Raw genomic sequence first — 23,519 nt, 5'->3', positions numbered from 1 at the left:
ACAGCAGCGCTGCTGGAGTTTTTAAATACCACGTCCACTCACTGTCCACTCTATTAGACACTCCTACCTAGTTGTTCCACGTTGTAGATGTAAAGTCAGAGACGATCGCTCATCTATTGCTGCTGTTTGAGTCGGTCATCTTGTAGACCTTCATCAGTGGGCACAGGACGCTGCCCACGGGGCACTGTTGGCTGGTGGACTATTCTCAGTCCAGCACTGACAGTGAGGTGTTTAAAAACTTCAGCAGCGCTGTTGTGTCTGATCCACTCATATCAGCACAACACACACTAACACACCACCACCATGTCAGTGTCACTGCAGTGCTGAGAATGATCCACCATATAAATAATACCTGCTCTGTGGTGGTCCTGTGGGGGTCCTGACCATTGAAGAACAGGGTGAAAGCAGGCTAAAGAAAGTATGTAGAGAAACAGATGGACTACAGTCAGTAATTGTAGAACTACAAAGTGCTTCTATATGGTAAGTGGAGCTGATAAAATGGACAGTGAGTGTAGAAACAAGGAGGTGGTCATAATGTTATGCCTGATCGGTGGAAACTGGGTTCAGAGCGCAGGGTCAGTCGTTGTTCGCCGCCCCTAGAGCCGAGAGGGCCCAACAGTGTCTGCAAGGCAGAGCAGGGATTTGAACTCTCAACCTTTCAATCTATAGTCCAAAGTTGTAGCATTGACTGTGAAACTTAATGTAGAACATTGATATGACCCCAATGTGGAATGTACATTTACTCACTCACTCGCTTTCTTAACCGCTTATCCAATTAGGGTCCAGGGGGTGCTGTAGCCGATCCCAGCTTTTCAATGGGTGCAAGGCACACAGTAACACCCTGGACGGGGCGCCAGTCCATCGCAAGGCAGACACACATACACACACCCATTCACCTATAGCGCAATTTAGTGTCTCCAATGAACCTGACTGCATGTTTTTGGACTGTGGGAGGAAACCGGAGCTCCCGGAGGAAACCCACGCAGACACGGGGAGAATGGGAGAACATGCAAACCACACAAAAAGGACCCTTTTTCCTACTGTCCCAACTCTTTTGGAATAGGCTGAGATTTAGAGAATTGTACATCTCCCCAGTAATACAAAAGGGGGCGGCACGGTGGCTCAGTGGGTAGCACTGTCGCCTCACAGCAAGAAGGTCCAGGGTTCGATCCCCGAGCGAGGCGGTCCGGGTCCTTTCTGTGTGGAGTTTGCATGTTCTCCTCGTGTCTGCGTGGGTTTACTCCGGGAGTCCAAAAACATTCAGTCAGGTTCATTGGAGACACTGAATTGCCCTATAGGTGAATGGGTGTGTATGTGTGTCTGCACTGCGATGGACTGGCGGTGTTACTGTGTGCCTTGCGCCCATTAAAAAAGCTGGGATGGGATCCAGCACCAGATCTCCTGCATGTACATAGCAACTTCCTGATGCCTGCAAGTCAGATAAAATCTCCCGGAATCTAGAACGAGCGGCCAAGAGCGACACACGCACGCATGCACGCACGCACACACACACACACACACACACAAACAAATCGTTATACTATCTCATTACTTTTTATTAATATTTTATTCTATTTTATATTTTTGCACCTGTAACTGTTTTGTATATATTTGTTCTTATTGTTTTTTTTTTTATTATTTCTCTGTAACTTGCTTTGGCAATACGAATGTCCTTATTTGTCATGCCAATAAAGCTTCTTTTGAGTTTGAGTTTGAATACAAAAGCATGAACCAAGTACTAGGTGAACGCACCTCCGACTCACTTTAGCTTAGCTACTCAAGCTAAGGTTTTATTCAGTGAACTAATGCTAGCCAGCTATTAAGCCCTTAGCAGCTAGCCTGTTTGTAATCGTGCGGTTTATTAGCCATACATCTAGGGTGGCCATATTCATAGTCACGCAAAGGAGGACATTACACCCAAAAGGAGGACGTCATATTAGGGACAGGGGGACATGATACTGCAACACACAGAATGAAACCAGAACCCATATAACAGAGTTTTTGACATTTTCACAGTGTTCCTGAGCATGAGAGCTGACTAACTGACTCTATTAGAGGTGTATGCAGAACAGAGCGAGCGGGCGAAATTCAACCACCCAATCACAGACTAGCATTTAGAGGGTGGACCTTCTGCGATTGGCCAGTGGTAGCACTATAAGCAGTCAAATGAGGCTGTTAAACCAATGAAATACAAAGCATTTGTTTTGAAATGTACCTGAGCCAATGACAGATAATATTGATCAAAAATAGGGTCTAGCCACCCTACATACTTTGCCAATGAGATATTGTGCAAAATCAAGTGTTGCAGAATCATGTGACCTACCTTTGTATTACATTCATGAGCCTGATCTGGTGGCTAGCAGCATGATGTCTGTTTGCTAACAAATTAGCAGGGTTTTTTTTTTGATAACAGGCATTAGAATGCTTGTCATGATCAGAATGAGTTACCCTTATAAAAATACACCTCTGGGACCTGAACTCATGTCCCCAAGCATGGCATTTATTTTACAGTAGGGGTGAGGCACTAGGATGGCATTCGATTGTTTTATGGAAACTATGCGCTGAATTTTATTCCCAGCTCCGGTCCAGATTCCGGAAAGGACGCTACAGAAAGATGAGCCCTTTCACCGGATTTAGCAACGGAACAAAAATACTTCCTACAAGCTCTTCTCCTCGTCTCTTCGGGGTTTAAATCAGGCCTGGTGCTCCGATGACCTTCTCCCATGTCTGCAATGGGACAGATTTAGTGCTCCGGTTTCTGGAGTGACCAAATAGCCGGACAACATTGTAACGAGGGTGAGAAATGTTGACACTCGAAGAGACGGAAGTAAAGTCTACAATACACCCATCAGCCATAACATTAAAACCACATCCTTGTTTCTACACACACTGTCCATTTTATCAGCTCCACTTACCATATAGGAACACTTTGTAGTTCTACAATTACTGACTGTAGTCATGCAGTTTTTCAATGGTCAGAACTCTCCCAGTTCAATACCAGGTATTATTTAGGTGGTGGATCATTCTCAGCACTGCAGTGACACTGACATGGTGGTGGTGTGTTAGTGTGTGTCCACTCACTGTCCACTCTATTTGACATTCCTACCTAGATATCCTTTATTTGCCATATATACAGTGTATCACAAAAGTGAGTACACCCCTCACATTTCTGCAAATATTTCATTATATCTTTTCATGGGACAACACTATAGACATGAAACTTGGATATAACTTAGAGTAGTCAGTGTACAACTTGTATAGCACTGTAGATTTACTGTCTTCTGAAAATAACTCAACACACAGCCATTAATGTCTAAATAGCTGGCAACATAAGTGAGTACACCCCACAGTGAACATGTCCAAATTGTGCCCAAATGTGTCGTTGTCCCTCCCTGGTGTCATGTGTCAAGGTCCCAGGTGTAAATGGGGAGCAGGGCTGTTAAATTTGGTGTTTTGGGTACAATTCTCTCATACTGGCCACTGGATATTCAACATGGCACCTCATGGCAAAGAACTCTCTGAGGATGTGAGAAATAGAATTGTTGCTCTCCACAAAGATGGCCTGGGCTATAAGAAGATTGCTAACACCCTGAAACTGAGCTACAGCATGGTGGCCAAGGTCATACAGCGGTTTTCCAGGACAGGTTCCACTCGGAACAGGCTTCGCCAGGGTCGACCAAAGAAGTTGAGTCCACGTGTTCGGCGTCATATCCAGAGGTTGGCTTTAAAAAATAGACACATGAGTGCTGCCAGCATTGCTGCAGAGGTTGAAGACGTGGGAGGTCAGCCTGTCAGTGCTCAGACCATACGCCGCACACTGCATCAACTCGGTCTGCATGGTCGTCATCCCAGAAGGAAGCTGACGCACAAGAAAGCCCGCAAACAGTTTGCTGAAGACAAGCAGTCCAAGAACATGGATTACTGGAATGCCCTGTGGTCTGACGAGACCAAGATAAACTTGTTTGGCTCAGATGGTGTCCAGCATGTGTGGCGGCGCCCTGGTGAGAAGTACCAAGACAACTGTATCTTGCCTACAGTCAAGCATGGTGGTGGTAGCATCATGGTCTTGGGCTGCATGAGTGTTGCTGGCACTGGGGAGCTGCAGTTCATTGAGGGAAACATGAATTCCAACATGTACTGTGACATTCTGAAACAGAGCATGATCCCCTCCCTTCGAAAACTGGGCCTCATGGCAGTTTTCCAACAGGATAACGACCCCAAACACAACCTCCAAGATGACAACTGCCTTGCTGAGGAAGCTGAAGGTAAAGGTGATGGACTAAACCCAATTGAGCACCTGTGGTGCATCCTCAAGTGGAAGGTGGAGGAGTTCAAGGTGTCTAACATCCACCAGCTCCGTGATGTCATCATGGAGGAGTGGAAGAGGATTCCAGTAGCAACCTGTGCAGCTCTGGTGAATTCCATGCCCAGGAGGGTTAAGGCAGTGCTGGATAATAATGGTGGTCACACAAAATATTGACACTTTGGGCACAATTTGGACATGTTCACTGTGGGGTGTACTCACTTATGTTGCCAGCCATTTAGACATTAATGGCTGTGTGTTGAGTTATTTTCAGAAGACAGTAAATCTACACTGCTATACAAGTTGTACACTGACTACTCTAAGTTATATCCAAGTTTCATGTCTATAGTGTTGTCCCATGAAAAGATATAATAAAATATTTGCAGAAATGTGAGGGGTGTACTCACTTTTGTGATACACTGTACATATACAGATCTACAGTACAATGACCCCAGTTTTTGGGAGCTGGGGTCAGAGCGCAGGGTCAGCCATTGTATGGCGCCCCTGGAGCAGACAGGGCTAAGGGCCTCGCTCAAGGACCTAGATTTGAACCGCCAATCTTCCGGTTGATAGCCCAAAGCTCTACCCACTAGGCTACCACTGTCCCCCAGTTGTTGGTCCACCTAGTTGGTCCACCTGATGTTTGCTACGTCACTCTAGGGTTACTATTCATTTCCACCCGCTCCTGGGTCGGGGGCTGTAAATAATCAGCCATGAAAAAATTTCCCACGTGTCGGAGGGGACGTGGGTTTGCTTCGTTCTCCTCAATCGGAGCGGGGATCGGTATTAGTGCGATCGGGCAATTGGACGCACTAATAGTCGGAGGAAAAGGGGAGAAGAGGCATAAACAAAAATACAAAAAAAAAAAGATGTTGAGGAAAGCAAGGCAACCCTGGTGACATAACAGTTTGGGGAATGTCCCTTCAGGTTCACAAATGATGTGAAAGAATTTGGCTCATCCACACAGCCCTACCATCAACCCAGTCCAACATCTTTAGTATAGTATAGTTCCTCAGATTAGATTTTAGACCTGTGGAGTCTCCAGAACGGTATCAAGTCATCTGTCAAAACAAAAGACGATATTGTTTTAGATTCATATTTTTGTGAATGATTGGTACTTGTGAAATGAACACTTTAATGGAGAATTATTACCGCCTGTCCTGAAAGACGTCTTACACCAAACGGCTCACACAAGCAGCTATCCGTAAAGCTTTGTGTTTTGGCAGTAATGTGAGGTTGGCTGGAGAGAGAGGGTTTGCTACCATGGTTGGAGAACGGAGGGCAGGTGGTTGAACAGGCCCCGTCGTAAGGAAGAGCGGAAAGGACAGCTGGTCCTGTCATACAATGACTTATTCTTTACCGTTCGGTGTATAACACAGTACGTTTTTCCTTTAGACACTTTAGCACAAGGGTTTTTGTTTATGATTAATGATGAAGTACAGACATACACTGATCAGCCATAACATTAAAACCACCTCCTTATTTGTACACTCACTGTCCATTTTAGGACTACTCACTACATACTTTTTAGCCTGCTTTTACCCTGTTCTTCAATGGCCAGGACCACCACAGGACCACTACAGAGCAGGTATTATTTGGGTGGTGGATCATTCTCAGCACTGCAGTGACAATGACATGGTGGTGGTGTGTTAGTGTGTGTTGTGCTGGTATGAGTGGATCTCACTGTTCACTCTATTAGACACTCCTACCTAGTTGGTCCACCTTGTAGATGTAAAGTCAAAGACGATCGCTCCTCTGTTGCTGTTGTTTGAGTTGGTCATCTTCTAGACCTTCATCAGTCATCACAGGACGCTGCCCAGGGGACGCTGTTGGCTGGATATATTTTTGGTTGGTGGACTATTCTCAGTCCAGCAGTGACAGTGAGGTCAGTGTCACTGCACTGCTGAGAATGATCCACCACCTAAATAATACCTGCTATGTGGTGGTCCTGTGGGGGGTCCTGACCATCCAAGAACAGCATGAAAGGGGGCTAACAAAGCATGCAGAGTAACAGATGGACTACAGTCAGTAATTGTAGAACTACGAAGTGCTCCTATATGGTAAGTGGAGCTGATAAAATGGACAGTGAGTGTAGAAACAAGGAGGTGGTTTTAATGTTATGGTTGATCGGTGTATGTTGTGATTACCTGGTGTTTCTTGATGGGTGGTGCTAGACCCTGAGCAAAGATAAATAATGCAAACTGGCTACTGATGAATGAAAACTTGGTGTGATCTACCATCCTGCACTGTGTGATCACAGTGGCATAACTACAGGGGGGGCAGGTGGGGGGGGGGGGGGGGATAGAGCTCCACAACATGAACTCAACCACCCAGCTCATTACACCCCCCCCCCCCCCCCCCCCCATTGACTGCACGTATTATGCATTTATTATGGCAAGCCAAACAGAAAATATATAGCAAACACTGATATACAGTATATACAGGGGTTGGACAATGAAACTGAAACACCTGGTTTTAGACCACAATAATTTATTAGTATGGTGTAGGGCCTCCTTTTGCGGCCAATACAGCGTCAATTCGTCTTGGAAATGACATATACAAGTCCTGCACAGTGGTCAGAGGGATTTTAAGCCATTCTTCTTGCAGGATAGTGGCCAGGTCACTACGTGATGCTGGTGGAGGAAAACGTTTCCTGACTCGCTTCTCCAAAACACCCCAAAGTGGCTCAATAATATTTAGATCTGGTGACTGTGCAGGCCATGGGAGATGTTCAACTTCACTTTCATGTTCATCAAACCAATCTTTCACCAGTCTTGCTGTGTGTATTGGTGCATTGTCATCCTGATACACGGCACCGCCTTCAGGATACAATGTTTGAACCATTGGATGCACATGGTCCTCCAGAATGGTTCGGTAGTCCTTGGCAGTGACGCGCCCATCTAGCACAAGTATTGGGCCAAGGGAATGCCATGATATGGCAGCCCAAACCATCCCTGATCCACCCCCATGCTTCACTCTGGGCATGCAACAGTCTGGGTGGTACGCTTCTTTGGGGCTTCTCCACACCGTAACTCTCCCGGATGTGGGGAAAACAGTAAAGGTGGACTCATCAGAGAACAATACATGTTTCACATTGTCCACAGCCCAAGATTTGCGCTCCTTGCACCATTGAAACCGACGTTTGGCATTGGCACGAGTGACCAAAGGTTTGGCTATAGCAGCCCGGCCGTGTATATTGACCCTGTGGAGCTCCCGACGGACAGTTCTGGTGGAAACAGGAGAGTTGAGGTGCACATTTAATTCTGCCGTGATTTGGGCAGCCGTGGTTTTATGTTTTTTGGATACAATCCGGGTTAGCACCCGAACATCCCTTTCAGACAGCTTCCTCTTGCGTCCACAGTTAATCCTGTTGGATGTGGTTTGTCCTTCTTGGTGGTATGCTGACATTACCCTGGATACCGTGGCTCTTGATACATCACAAAGACTTGCTGTCTTGGTCACAGATGCGCCAGCAAGACGTGCACCAACAATTTGAACCTTCACACTCTGCTCTTACTGGTGCAATGTGCAATTAATGAAGATTGGCCACCAGACTGGTCCAATTTAGCCATGAAACCTCCCACACTAAAATGACAGGTGTTTCAGTTTCATTGTCCAACCCCTGTATATACATATATGTGTGACATTTGTTGAGGGGGCCCATTTTTTGTTGCACTGGGGCCCATGATCGACTGGTAGATCGTGATCAATGTACTGTGCACCCCTGGATTAAGGTTTGAACCGTTCTTGTCAGTTCTCCAGCCCACACGAGGCGCTGATGCTTACCAGACCTAATCCTATTATCTGATCTAACAGAAGAAATGAGCCACTAAACCCGGACAATTGTTGTGCTCAAGTTTACTGCTTATTTACCGGGCTGGTCATTTCTGTGCGGGTTTAACCATCATTATTCCAGCATCGACATGACTAACCTACAATCCCTGAGTATTTTCCTAACGGAGCGCTTAATGATGGCGGCGCAGGACATTTATAAAGCCGTGGAGGTTACAGTTTCAGAATACCACGATGAAATATCCCGCTGCAGACACGAAAGCGAGCTGCTCAGGAGGAAACTCTTGGAGGCTGGTATTGAATTTTACCCGGGTGAGTTGCTTTATTAGTTAGCATATCTGTTTTAGTCTGTTTTGAGAGATGCTCGAGCAACTGGGGCTCAGTCCCGATTTGCTCCGTGGACACTACATAGGTGCACTACATAGGGTTTAAAGTACTGGGTTATACGCTTTATTTAGTGCCCTTACAGTAAGAGTGGATTGGGATGCAGCCTACAATATGACAGGCTAACTGGAGGCTGGTATTGAATTTTACCCGGGTGAGTTGCCATTGTAGTTAGCATATCTGTTTTAGGCTGTTTTGAGAGATGCTCGAGCTGATTGGGGCTCAGTCTCAATTTGCTCCGTGTACACTACATAGGTGCACTACATAGGGTTTTAAAGTACTGGGTTATACGCTGTATTTAGTGCCCTTACAGTAAGAATGGATTGGGATGCAGCCTACAGTATGACAGTTAGGCTAATTGTGTCAAGCTAACAAATATTATTTATCAGAAACCAAACACTAAGCTTTTAGTTAGTTAGGTTTATTCGTTACCTTTCATATATTTTTATTTTTGTTTACACGCAAATAATCCCACACGTTTACTTTATTAGGGAAGTATTTCAGCTCTTTTATTTAAAAAAATATATATACACAATATTGCCAAAAGTATTCACTCACCCATCCAAATCATTGAATTCAGGTGTTCCAATCACTTCCATGACCACAGGTGTATAAAACCAAGCACCTAGGCATGCAGACTGCTTCTACAAACATTTGTGAAAGAATGGGTCGCTCTCAGGAGCTCAGTGAATTCCAGCGTGGTACCGTGATAGGATGCCACCTGTGCAACAAGTCCAGTCATGAAATTTCCTTGCTATTAAATATTCCACAGTCAACTGTTAGTGCTATTATAACAAAGTGGAAGCGATTGGGAACGACAGCCACGTAAAATGACAGAGCGGGGTCAGCGGATGCTGAGGCGCATAGTGCGCAGAGGTCGCCGACTTTCTGCAGAGTCGATCGCTACAGACCTCCAAACTTCATGTGGCCTTCAGATTAGCTCAAGAACAGTGCGTATAGAGCTTCATGGGATGGGTTTCCATGGCCGAGCAGCTGCATCCAAGCCTTACATCACCAAGCGCAATGCAAAGCGTCCACTGGACTCTAGAGCAGTGGAGACGTGTTCTCTGGAGTGACGAATCACGCTTCTCCGTCTGGGTTTGGCGGTTGCCAGAAGAACGGTACTTGTCTGACCGCATTGTGCCAAGTGTAAAGTTTGGTGGAGGGGGGATTATGGTGTGGGGTGTTTTTCAGGAGTTGTGCTCGGCCCCTTAGTTCCAGTGAAAGGAACTCTTAATGCTTCAGCATACCGAGAGATTTTGGACAATTTCATGCTCCTAACTTTGTGGGAACAGTTTGGGGATGGTCCCTTCCTGTTCCAACATGACTGCGCACCAGTGCACAAAGCAAGGTCCATAAAGACACGGATGAGCCAGTTTGGTGTGGAAGAACTTGAGTCCTGACCTCAACCCGATAGAACGCCTTTAGGATGAATTAGAGACTGTGAGACAGGCCTTCTCGTCCAACATCACTCCTAAACCTTGTGGAAAGCCTTCCCAGAAGAGCTGAAGCTGTTATAGCTGCAAAGGGTGGATCGACATCATATTACACCCTACGGATTAAGAATGGGACGTCACTCAAGTTCATATGCACGCGCGTGAAGGCAGACGGGCGAATACTTTTGGCAATAAAGTGTATATTAGGCAGCAAGTGAACATTTTATCCCCAAAGTTGATGTGTTAGAAGGAGGAAAAATGGACGAGCGTAAGGATTTGACGAGGGCCAAACCGTGATGGCTAGACGACTGGGTCAGAGCATCTCCAAAACTGCAGCTCTTGTGGGGTGTTCCTGGTCTGCAGTGGTCAGTATCACTCAAAAGTGGGCCAAGGAAGGAACAGGGGTAAACCGGCGACAGGGTCATGGTCATGATGAGAAGTTAATGCTGGTTCTTATAGAAAGGTGTCAGAATACACAGTGCATCACAGTTTGTTGTGTAAGGGGCAGCAAAAGGTGGACCAACACAATATTAGAAAGGTGGTTATGTTATGCCTGATCGGTCCAACATGCCCAGCAACGGTAACATATCCAGATGCCCACATACTTTAGGTCATATATTATTTTGTTTGTGCATAGAAATGAATCAGAATTGTTGTCAGTGGTAATTTCACATATGCTCCTGGGTATGTGGATAGAAATGAGGTTGAAAAACGCTGGCACATTCCTTTCCCTAATCTGATAACAGAAGACCACATTCAGACAGTAATCAGATTTCCTTTTAGTCACATGACACATACATATCACAATGAATACAAAACAACGTCCTAATGCTTTTTAAACATTTAATACTAACTGGTAAATATCTATTTTTATTAAATTGCATGTAATTATACCCTTCATATGCTGTTTAGCTCTTCTATACCCCTTCATTCAGGTTTACATCATCAGATTAAACCTCAAGTCAGCAATTTACCTCAGAATAGCCATAGAACTACACCGATCAGCCATAACATTAAAACCACCTCCTTGTTTCCACACTCGGTGTCCATTCATCTACCATATAGAAGCACTTTATGCTTTGTTAGCCCCCTTTCATGCTGTTCTTTAATGGTCAGGGCCCTCACAGGACCACCACAGAGCAGGTATTATTTGGGTGGTGGGTCATTCTCAGCACTGCAGTGACACCGACATGGTGATGGTGTGTTAGTGTGTGTTGTGCTGGTATGAGTGGATCAGACACGGCAGTGCTGCTGGAGTGAACAGCGTCCTGTGACCACTGATGAAGGTCTAGAAGATGACCGACTCAAACAGCAGCAATAGATGAGCGATCGCCTCTGACTTTACATCTACAAGGTGGGAGTGTCTAATAGAGTGGACAGTGAGTGGACACGGTATTTAAAAACTCCAGCAGCGTTGCTGTGTCTGATCCACTCATACCAGCACAACACACACTAACACACCATCACCATGTCAGTGTCAGTGCGGTGCTGAGAATGATCCACCACCTAAATAATACCTGCTCTGTAGTAATCCTGTGGGGGTCCTGACCATTGAAGAACAGCATGAAATCAGGCTAAAAAGGTATGCAGACAAATATATGGACTACAGTCAGTAATTGTAGAACTACAAAGTGCTTTTATATGGTAAGTGGAGCTGATAACATGGACAGTGAGTGTAGAAACAAGGTGTAGTATAGTGTATGAGGCTAATAATGGTATAGCTGTTGGCTTCATTATGTTTTATCTGGAATGTTTATCTAATGTTTAATCTGATAAATTTGCCAATAATTGACTTTTGTCTACTACAGAACATGCGGATAGAGGTTGGGTTGAAAAACACTGGAACATTCCTTTACCTTATCTGATAAAGAGAGCGCTCGGGCTCTGACTCAGGCAGTAATCAGATTTCTTACCACATGACGCATGTACTTCTGCAGTTGCTTTGCATGCCATGATAAACACACCACAAAAAGGGTTGTAAATGTAAAGTCCTCATACACTATATTGCCAAAAGTATTCGCTCGTCTGCCTTCACACGCATATGAACTTGACTGACGTCCCATTCTTAATCCATAGGGTTTAATATAATGTCGGCCCACCCTTCAACTCTTCTGGATAGGCTTTCCACAAGGTTTAGGAGTGTGTTCATAGGAATCAGACACTGATGTTGGACGAGAAGGCCTGACTCATTCATCCCAAAGGTGTTCAATCGGGTTTAGGTCAGGACTCTTTGCAGGCCAGTCAAGTTCTTCCACACCAAACTCGCTCATCCACGTCTTCATGGAGCTTGCTTTGTGCACTGGTGTGCGGTCATGTTGGAACAGGAGCATGAAATTGTCCAAAATCTCCTGGTACGCTGAACATTAAGAGATCCTTTCACTGGAACTAAGGGGCCGAGCCCAACTCCTGAAAAACGACCCCACACCATAATCCCCCCTCCACCAAACTTTACACTCGGCACAATGCGGTCAGACAAGTACCGTTCACCTGGCAACCGGCCAGGATGGAGAAGCGCGATTCGTCACTCCAGAGAACACGTCTCCACTGCTCTAGAGTCCAGTAGCGGCGTGCTTTACACCACTGCACCCGACGCTTCGCATTGCGCTCGGTGATGTAAGGCTTGGATGCAGCCGCTCTGCCATGGAAACCCATCCCATGAAGCTCTATACGCACCGTTCTTGAGCTAATCTGAAGGCCGCATGAAGTTTGGAGGTCTGTAGCGAAAGTTGGCGCATCCGCTGACCCCGCTCTGTCATTTTACGTGGCTGAGTTGCTGTTGTTCCAAATCGCTTCCACTTTGTTATAATACTACTGACAGTCAACTGTGGAATATTTAGTAGTGAGGAAATTTCACGACTGGACTTGTTGCACAGGTGGCATCCTATCACTGAGCTCCTGAGAGCGACCCATTCAATGTTTGTAGAAGCAGTCTGCATGCCTAGGTGCTTGGTTTTATACACCTGTGGCCATGGAAGTGATTGGAACACCTGAATTCAATGATTTGGATGGGTGAGTGAATACTTTTGGCAATATAGTGTATGTGATCGCAGGGTCTCAAGAGGTTGATTTAACTTTGTGGATGTAACTATACATTCCCTTATCGTACAATTAAGTACTTATAGATTTACCTTTTTTATTTGTTGTTTTATTCATGTCTTTTAGAAGTACAGCCTGGCCCCTCTGTCCTACCTGCAGAAAGCTGCATAGGATCCGATGGCTTAATCTCAGACGAAGAGCTGCAGGTCAAGCAGGAGCTCAGCGCTGCCAAGCAGAACCCAGACCTACCTCCCCCTCAGGAAACCATGCCCGAAGAACCCGGTCCTCCAAATCCCTGCTTAGAAGCCGACCGGGGGATGGAAAACATGTTCCAGACACAGTCGCCGGAAAGCAGCGTGAATCTTTTACTCGAAGCTCAGCCGTGCATGCAGATCAAAGAAGAATTAAGGGAATCGAAGTCCGATTTGGAGACGGAGATTTTCTGCCAATCGCAGACGAGCGTCTCGGTGAATCCGAGCAGTGCAGGGCTTGAGATTGAACTGGACAGACTATCATCTATGCACAAAGACCCAGAGGTATATTACCAAGCCTAGTGTACATTTACATTTACATTTTCTGTGTTTAGCAGACGCCTTTACCCAAAGCGACTTACAATACTGTGACAGTATACAGTGTGAGCAATTAAGAGTTAAGGGCCTTGCTCAAGGGCCCAACAACCTCAACCTGGCAGTAGGCTACAACTGCAGTAGTTTAAAGGGGCGTGCAGGTTTGTGCACTATATGGCCAAAAGTATGAGGATTCCTGACCATGAGGTTCTTGTGCATTTACCCTGGACAGTGCAGGGCTCTGGTCATCCTCTTCCTTTCCTTTAGACATAGTCATTCATGTATCTGTAGCATCTCTGAGATCATCTCAGGTAGGGCTGCACGATATTGGAAAAAACAGACATTGCGATTTTTTTTCTTCCTGCGATATATATTGCGATATTAAAAAAAATATTAATAATATTAATAATGCATGTATCTTAATCTAAATAAGGGGCTCATATGTGAAAAAGGGTGGTGCCTACAAGAGATACAAAAGATTATGACGAGCTACATCTTTGTACTCGGCTGAAACTGAGCATTAAACTAAGAAAGCTTCAATATCACATGAGGGAATTAACAGGATTGACAAAATGGGTCATTTAATATTTTATTTCACAATCAAAACCTCTTCAAGTAGTAAACATTATTTAAAAAAAACTATACAAACATAAGAGCAGCTATACACCTGTTCGAAATCCGAGATGCCTTAATAAGCTCACTACTGAGGCATCTTAATATTTCAATGTTATTTTGACTCAAGAACGAGTGAGAATCGGAAGCGTCCTTAGTGATGAAGGCAATCCCAGAATTCATTGCGGCATCTCTTCTCTCACAGAAAAATAAACATGGCTGACGGTCCGGACAAAGTTATTTTCAAACGTAAATAAATAATTATCGTTTATTTGCAAGTTTGGGCTTGTCAGCAAATGTAACAGTTTTCTGTACACGAATCGAGATGTTATATTGACATGTTAGCGCTGTCCCACCTCATTCTATTGGTTTTAATGGCTAAATGCTAAATGCGAAACCCGACGGAATCGCTAAGTAGCGCGTTCGAATAACCTGCCTTATAAGTCAATGACTTATTAGAATCCTCTCTACTGAGGCAGCTGCCTATGTAGGTAGTAAGACAGCAAGGCAGCTCGCTAGGTTTTCAAACACATGGAAAATGAGAACGTGTGAATTTTCGTTTTGTGTCAAGCAGCAAAAAAGTTGTAGCATGACGTATTGATTTAATTTGCATTAAGTGACATCGCACATCCTGCGATGTGACTGTTGCGCATGCACACATCGCGATGACAATGCTGAAACGATATATTGTGCAGCCTAATCTCAGGTTTGAATGGTTTGAATGGGTAGGCCACCACATCAACCCTCGCCCAGAACGATTGCGAAAGCTCTTGATACTAATTTAAATATTTACTTCAAAGAGATAACACAACCCCACCTTATTCTTGGCTCTCGCTTCACAGAGCCAAGTAGAGGCAAAAGGTTCGCCACTCTTAATGCAGATGGCTTATTGGCATCGATGGTATAGGAATGGATGACCTCGCTAGTGGAGTCCTCGGCTGAAAACAGTTCATCTTCAGTGTTAAGTTTTTTTTAAGTATTTTTAGTCACCGACTGAGCTGGATAACATTAGACGAATAGTGTGCATGGTCAGCAAGACTAATCAAATATGCCTCCCGTGGTTGAAAAATGAATCGCGGCACCCAGGTGGCGCAGCGGGATATTCCACTAGTGCACCAGAACCGAGATTCTGAAGTCCTTGGTCCGAAGCTTGGCGTTGCCACCGGTCGTCTGGGTGCCATTTAGCGGGCGTAATTGGCAGTGCCTGCAGCAGACACGCAGACACGGTTCTGCTAGGGCGGGATGACCGGACTATGTCGGTAGGGTCTTCAAACGCTGTGCAAGGAACCTTATTGGCAGATAGAGAGGCGCCTGTGCAGAGTGCATAGGTGAAAAAGGGTTCCGTTAAGGGCTGTGCGTGGGTCGGAGGAGGCGTGAGCAGCAATATACCCACCTCGACTGCAAATCAGGGATCCGCCCAGCAGCGGAAGACAAATTGACTATGCTAAATTGGGAGAAAATGCATAAATAAATGTTTTTTTTGTTTGTTTGTTTTTTTCCTTTTTCTCCCTCTTTAGCGCATCCAATTGTTCAGTTTGCATCGTGCTTCCTCTCTATGCCGAACCCTGCCCTGACCGAGGAGATCGAAGCTAACCCATATCCCCTCCGACATATGAGCAGCAAGCCGGATGCCTTTTGCCACCCACACATTTATGAGTTTGGCGCCACCTAGCGTTGCATGCAGAGAGACACACCCTAAGGGCACTCTTCCCCATCCCTGTGCAGGCGCCTCTAATCAGCCGACAGAGGTCGTAATCGCATTCTGACACATCCGGTTCTTTTTCCCGCCCCCCCATAGAGCAACCGGCCAATCGTTGCTCATACAGCCACCCAGCTTCGAACCGGGGAAGCAGAGCTGGATTCGATACCATGTATCTGGAATCCAGCTCTGGTTGCAGCGTGTGTTTTTACCGCTGCGCCACCTGAGCGGCCCCATAAATTAGTTTTAAAAGTAAAAAAAATCTTGTAATTTCACGCCCCCCTGGACAGGTACTCGCCCCACAGGTTGAAAACCCCAGACTCCTGCGCCACCCGAACACCCTGTATATGATTGTATCTTGGTGCAAATTCATATATTGACAAATTTCTAAAAAAAAAAACTGTAAACACTAAGCAAAAATGAAATTATTGGAAAGACGCCGCCAAGAAGAACATCGCTTTTAAAAATTGGTTAAGCGTTATACATATTGGGTTCATCCATTCCATTTTCGCAATGACGCATCGTGTCTCTTTATGTATGCCAACTTTGACCTCAGTCGACCTACAAGCTTGTAAATGACTACAAAGTCATTTCATTCTGTCTCGTTCTACCCACCGCAGCTTCCTATACCAACCAGAGTGGCAGCTGGTCAACCTGACCGAGACGATCATTATGATCCTTTAAACCAGAATAAGGAGCAGATCCAGAGGAGAGAACGGTATGTTTTGGACATTTCGTCTCCTTTTTTGAAATATTTAACTGTCCACTTTTCAATGCTTTCAATATTTTATTTTTTAATTCACACATTATACGTTTTTTTATTATTGATTAGGATTTTAACGTCATGTTTTACACTTTGGTTACATTCATGACAGACACGGTAGTTATTCGTTACACAGATTGATCAGTTCACAAGGTTATATAGAACAATTTTGTATTTCCAGTTCACCTCACTTGCATGTCTTTGGACTGTGGCAGTTTTTCTGATCATTATCACCTCATGTCAATTCTAGGAGAGCGTGTGGAATGAACAAATTACCGAAACCCGGAAGAGAGAGAACAGAAAATCTCAGAGCTTGTAGGAAAAAGGACAGAATTCCTGAGGTCATGCTGATGGATGAGGAGCAAAGCTTGCCAAGTAAGCTGATACAATGACTGTGATTTACCCTAGTAAGATACACTGATCAGCCAAAACATTAAACCCACCTCCTTGTTTCTAGAAGCACTTTGTAGTTCTACAATTACTGACTGTAGTGTTATCTGTTTCTCTGCATGCTTTATTAGCCCCCTTTCATGCTGTTCTTCAATGGTCAGGACTCTCCCAGGGCCACTACAGAGCAGGTATTATTTAGGTGTTGGATCATTCTCAGCACTGCAGTGACACTGACATGGTGGTGGTGTGTTAGTGTGTGTTGTGCTGGTATGAGTAGATCAGTTTTTAAACACCTCACTGTCACTGCTGGACTGAAAATAGTCCACCAACCAAAAATATCCAGCCAACAGCGCCCCTCTGGGCAGCATCCTGTGACCACTGATGAAGGTCTAGAAGATGACCGACTCAAACAGCAGCAATCGTCACTGACTTTACATCTACAAGGTGGACTATCTAGGTCGGAGTGTCTAATAGAGTGGACAGTGAGTGGACACGGTATTTAAAAACTCCAGCAGTGCTGCTGTGTCTGATCCACTCATACCAGCACAACACACGCTAACACACCACCACCATGTCAGTGTCACTGCAGTGCTGAGAATGATCCACCACCTAAATAATACCTGCTCTGTGGTGGTCCTGTGGGGGTCCTGACCATTATAGAACAGGGTGAAAGCAGGTTAAAAAGTATGCAGAGAAACAGATGGTCTACAGTCAGTAATTGTAGAACTACAAAGTGCTTTAATATGGTAAGTGGAGCTGATAAAATGGACAGTGAGGCTGATCAGTGTATATTTAACTTAAAATAATGATAAAACACTACATATAACAATGACTTTTACTGTTATCTAGTGTTTCAGGAAGGCATGAAGGATAAAGATCTCCAACTTTCCTGTGACCCCTCATCAGCTTATCCAAATCATCCCGACGGGACTCAATGTGTGGTATGCGGCCGGGGTTTCGCCTCTCGTGGACTGTTGAAAATTCACCTCCGAGTTCATTCGGGCGAGAGGCCGTACCACTGCCCTTACTGTAATAAAAACTTCAGACAGTCCAGTCATCTTAACGTGCACGTTCGGATCCATACGGGGGAAAAGCCATACACCTGTCTGACGTGTGGGAAGAGGTACAGCGACCGGAGCGCGTGCAACCGACACGTTAAAGCTCATCTAGAAAATCAGTAACGTGGCCCTAATACCAAGGGTTTAATGGAACGTAGGATGTTTATTTAAGATATTTAAGATTTTGTACACTGTGATTTTAGGACTACAGACTTATTATTAGTATTTATTTATTTTTGTTTAATGAGATTTTATACTGTTGTATACTGTTTTTATCAAGCCGCTTTTTTATGGCAAAGGTTTTAGAACTAAAGGACAATTAGATTTTAGGCAGATTTTCTTGGGTAGTTTTTATTGTACACATTGGAAAGCTATCATAGTGATGTTCATAGTTCCGGCTTTGGTAGGAGATTACTACCAGGTAATTAAACCATTTCTATTGTACTGAAACCATGTCATTTGTGATCATGACATGTGGTACAATTCAAAGATTAAATCCTTTAGACCGACCTGGATTACTAGATTTCTTGACAGTCATAACAGTCCTAAACTAGTAACACATAAACAATTGCATTGCTTTGTTAGCCCCCTTTCACCCTGTTCTTTGATGGTCAGGACTGTCCCTACAGAGCAGGTATTATTTGGGTGGTGGATCATTATCAGCACTGCAGTGACACTGACGTAGGAGTGTCTAATAGAGTGGACAGTGAGTGGACACAGTATTTAAAAACTCCAGCAGCGCTGCTGTGTCTGATCCACTCATACCAGCACAACACACTAACACACCACCACCATGTCAGTGTCACTGCAGTGCTGAGAATGATCAGGACTCTCCCAGGACCACTACAGAGCAGGTATTATTTGGGTGGTGGATCATTCTCAGCACTGCAGTGACACTGACATGGTGGTGGTGTGTTAGTGTGTGTTGTGCTGGTATGAGTGGATCAGACACAGCAATGCTGATGGAGTTCTTAAACACCTCACTGTCACTGCTGGACTGAGAATAGTCCACCAACCAAAAATATCCAGCCGGCAGCGTCCTGTGACCACTGATGAAGGTCTAGAAGATGACCAACTCTAACAGCAGCAATAGATGAGTGATCGTGTCTGACTTTACATCTACAAGGTGGACCAACTAGGTAGGAGTGTCTAATAGAGTGGACAAGGTATTTAAAAACTCCAGCAGCGCTGCTGTGTCTGATCCACTCATACCAGCACAACACACACTAACACCACCACCATGTCGGTGTCACTGCAGTGCTGAGAATGATCCGCCACCTAAATAATACCTGCTCTGTGGTGGTGCTGTGGGGGTAAAAAGCATGCAGAGAAACAGATGGACTACAGTCAGTAACTGTAGAACTACAAAGTGCTTCTATATGGTAAGTGGAGCTGATAAAACGGACAGTGAGTGTAGAAACAAGGAGGTGGTTTTAATGTTATGGCTGATCAGTGTAAGTGTCAGCAAATAAGATCCACTCAATCGTATTTCAACTAATAAAGTTCAGCGTAATTATGTGTGACCTTTTTGGTTTTTATGCAGTGATAAGACCAGTGGTAGCCTAGTAGTTAAGGAACTGGACTACTTTACAGGGTATAAGCCCTACCACCGTCAATTTGCCACTGTTAAATCCTTGACCAGGACCCATAACCCTCAAACTTAATTGGATTTATTGGATTATTTTTTATTGGATTAGATTAATTGGATTATTGGATTATTTTTGGTCACAAATTAGTCACTTGAGATAAAGGCATCTGTGAAATGCCATTAATGTAAATGTAGTATAAGATTTATAGCAGAGATATGGAAACTCTACCTGCACCTCTGTCTGAGGCTGACATTCTTGGTCAGGGATGTGTCTCAACTTGACATTGCTTATCTTTATAGGTGTCACTTTGTGTATTGCGTTGAATCCAAGTTTCAAGTCCACATTATGCACTATTATAACCCCTGAGAATGTGGTTTTACAGCCCAAGAGTAGAATGATGGTGTGTCTTTCCACCTGGAGGGTTTTTTTTCATACTAAGCTCATAAGCAAATGACAAAGCCCCATATTAGCAGGGATTGATGTGTTAGAACCATCTTGTAACTGTGGACGTTTGTAGGCCACCAGGACGAGCTGAGAAACCATAGAAACCCAATGCATCAACAGTTGGTGTTTGAAGCCACTTGGAACAGTTAATATTTATAGTGCCTTTGCCAGACTCAGTAGTGCTGTTCTGTGGGTTTGTGTAGCCTCCTGCTTCACAGCTAAGCAGTTGTTGCTCCTAGGGTGCATTCAGATGAGAAGCGTTTACGCTTCTATAACTGTGCCATTTGTATCAGAAGTGTACTGCGGAACAAACAACGATAACCATCAAATATGCCCTGAAACTGTCCACATGTATACCAGTTTAGCTGTATTTTCCTCACTGTGTGGTGGCACAGAGCTCAGAGTACTATGATTTTCATCTTGCCCGACTTGCTTTTACCAGGTCATATGAAAGTTTGTCACACACGTCCTTACAAACCATCCTAAAGAGGTAAAACCTGGTACTGCTACACAGATTGGCCAATTATTATTAACACCCATTGATTTGGTATGAAATGTCTTATACCAAACAAGCTCATGGGATCAGGTGTCTACATATCTCGCCAAGGACTTTTTCAGGTATGCCTATCTGGTACATACTGTATGACCCCAATACAATCAGAAAAAGCTGGGACAGTATGGAAATTGCAAATTAAAATGCAGACACTATCATTTGGTATCAGTGCCAAAAAGTCTTAAGTGGTATATGCTTTACCGTCCCAACTTTTTTTGGAATGTGTTGCAGGCCTTAAATGCAAATATAATGAAGTTGACCAGATAATACATGAAATATTTTGGGTTCATACTGTCTGCAATGGAATAAAGGTCTTAAGGAAACACTGTTTTTTCATACTGTCCCAACTTTTTCTGATTTGGGGTTGTACATTTACTGATTATTTTATCACCTGTACAAAAGATATTTGTGAGTATACGGATTCTGAATCCCCCCCAGGTACCTCATTCGTCAATCAAGAAGACACCAATACAAATCTAAATGGCCAGATATTATTTGGGTAATGGACCATAATCAGCAGTTTATGTTACTAATAAAGAAAAAATCACAACCCTAACAACCCTGCTGCACCTGATACTCTCATACCAATTATTAGCATGTTAGTGCCATTGCAGGGCTGAGAATGGTCCACCACCAAAACACATTTTGGTCAGTAGGTATCCAGTGAGGGTCTTTGATAATTGGGGTACAGTGAGGTGACAAAGTATTTCAAGCAACAGATGGGCTACAGTCAGTTTTTGTATACCCACAATGTTTACATGTATGGCAGGTAGCTTATAAAGGAATGAACTAATGTAGATAGCAGATACACCGATGAAGCATAACATTATGACCACCTTCCTAATATTGTGTTGGCCCCCCTTTTGCCGCCCCATATGCAACAAACTGCGATCAGAACCAGCATTACCTTCTTCAGCAATTTGAGCTACAGTAGCTCGTCTGTTGGATCGGACCACACGGGCCAGCCTTCGCCCCCCATGTGCAGCAATGAGCCTTGGTCGCCGGTTTATCACTGTTCAGAGATGGTCTGACCCAGTCGTGTAGCCATCACAATTTGGTCCTTGTCAAACTCGCTCAGATCCTCACGCTCACCCATTTTTCCTGCATCTAACATCAACTTTGAGGATAAAATGGTCACTTGCTGCCTAATATATCCCACCCACTGACAGGTGCCGTGATGATGAGATAATCAGTGTTATTCACTTCACCTGTCAGTGGTCATAATGTTATGCCTTGTCGGTAGCATTTTATTATATAGTGTACGTCCGGCTATATAGTGTGGTTTTTTTTTATATCTTCCAAAATGTACATCCAGAAGTGTCCATAGTGTTTGAAAAGAAGCTGCATTTTAAACAGTCACTTGCTGTGGTTAAGGTATACTGGACTAGAAATCAAAAGGTTGCTGGTTCAAGCCCCACCACTGCCAGGTTGCCACTGCTGGGCCCTTGAGCAAGGCCCTTAACCATCAATTGCTTAGACTATATACCGTCACAGTACTGTAAGTCGCTTCGGATAAAAGCTTCCGCTAAATGCTAAAAATGTAAATCTTTAATAGGTGTCCAAATTTTTAAACAGTTCTTTTACTTTTATACTTTTAGTTCATTTACACTTTTTACACCAGTTTTGTAAGGATTGAGTAAATGTACTCTCAGATATTTTGATAAAGTGTTAAAGGAAATACTTTATGCAAAAAGTGCATAAATAGACACATTTTGATGCAACTGTTAACATGTCTTGTGTTTATTATATTAAAATGTTCATAATTGTAAGAAATAGTTAGGCTCATTTGGCTTATTTTATTTTATCTTTCAAAGAAAAAGTCATGAAGCATTTAGAAAATGTATCAGTTTTAATTTTAAACTGAATTTCAAACTAAAAAAATAGATTTTAAAAACTAAACCTGAACTCATGCTAAGTGCTAATTAGCAAACAATTGCTAATAAGCCACAACTGCTAAGGTGTGCGTGGCAATGTACTAATATCACTTGGTTGCAAATTTAATTCTGAAGGTAATAGTGAAATAATTTTACATTATTTTTAAATTTAAATTGGCATTTTTTATATTCGCAGTGCGGTTTTAGAAACACAGGAGGGCAGCCATGTACCACAGTTCATGCTGCTTACTTCTGGCGCCACCTATTAAAACCATTGTATAACTCAGTGATTTTTTAAATATTCTTAAAAATATTTGTCCATAAAGACAGACAGTCTGAAGTAAATGTACTTTATTTCTGTAGAGCTTAAATGTTTATAGTAGTATATATATTAATATTTATACACCGATCAGCCATAACATTGAAACCACCTTCTGGCTTCTACACTCACTGTCCATTTTATCAGCTCCATTTACCATATAGAAGCACTTTGTAGTTCTACAATTACTGACTGTAGTCCATCTGTTTCTCTACATACCTTTTAAACCTGCTTTCACCCTATTCTTCAATGGTCAGGACCCCCACAGGACCACCACAGAGCAGGTATTATTCAGGTGGTGGATGATTCCGACTCAGCACAGCAGTGACACTGACATGGTGGTGGTGTGTTAGTGTGTGTTGTGCTGGTATGAGTGGATCAGACACAGCAGCGCTGCTGGAGTTTTTAAATACCGTGTCCACTCACTGTCCACTCTATTTGACACTCCTACCTAGTTGGTCCACCTTGTAGATGTAAAGTCAGAGACGATCGCTCATCTATTGCTGCTGTTTGAGTCGGTCATCTTCGGTCACAGGACGCTGCCCACGGGGCGCTGTTGGCTGGATATATTTTTGGTTGGTGGACTATTCTTAGTCCAGCAGTGACAGTGAGGTGTTTTAAAAGTCATACCACTCATACCAGCACAACACACACTAACACACCACCGCCATGCCAGTGTCACTGCAGTACTGAGAATGATC

At 44.0% G+C, this 23,519-nt stretch overlaps 1 protein-coding gene across 1 annotated transcript; it reads left to right on the top strand.

Moving 5' to 3' along the window:
• Positions 1-8,133: 8,133 nt before the first annotated feature.
• si:ch211-86h15.1 (uncharacterized protein LOC558435 homolog) lies at positions 8,134-18,548 on the top strand. The gene is made up of 5 exons (XM_062986176.1): positions 8,134-8,407; positions 13,078-13,487; positions 16,449-16,546; positions 16,842-16,966; positions 17,831-18,548. Exons 1-5 carry the CDS (start codon positions 8,227-8,229, stop codon positions 18,160-18,162), a joined length of 1,146 nt encoding a protein of 381 aa, XP_062842246.1. The 5' UTR covers positions 8,134-8,226; the 3' UTR covers positions 18,163-18,548.
• Positions 18,549-23,519: the final 4,971 nt, after the last annotated feature.

This window comes from Trichomycterus rosablanca, chromosome 24 (genome assembly GCF_030014385.1).
Source record: "Trichomycterus rosablanca isolate fTriRos1 chromosome 24, fTriRos1.hap1, whole genome shotgun sequence".
Taxonomy (NCBI): domain Eukaryota; kingdom Metazoa; phylum Chordata; class Actinopteri; order Siluriformes; family Trichomycteridae; genus Trichomycterus; species Trichomycterus rosablanca.
Note: the sequence above shows the minus strand (reverse complement) of the source record. Positions and strands in the feature narration are given on the sequence as shown.

Bases quoted from the DNA above. Each gene is read 5' to 3' on its own strand.
- si:ch211-86h15.1 (XM_062986176.1), top strand. From the start codon at position 8,227: ATGACTAACCTACAATCCCTGAGTATTTTCCTAACGGAGCGCTTAATG. The intron at 13,488-16,448 runs GTATATTACCAA...TACCCACCGCAG, and splicing joins CTATGCACAAAGACCCAGAG to CTTCCTATACCAACCAGAGT. The intron at 16,547-16,841 runs GTATGTTTTGGA...TGTCAATTCTAG, and splicing joins CAGATCCAGAGGAGAGAACG to GAGAGCGTGTGGAATGAACA.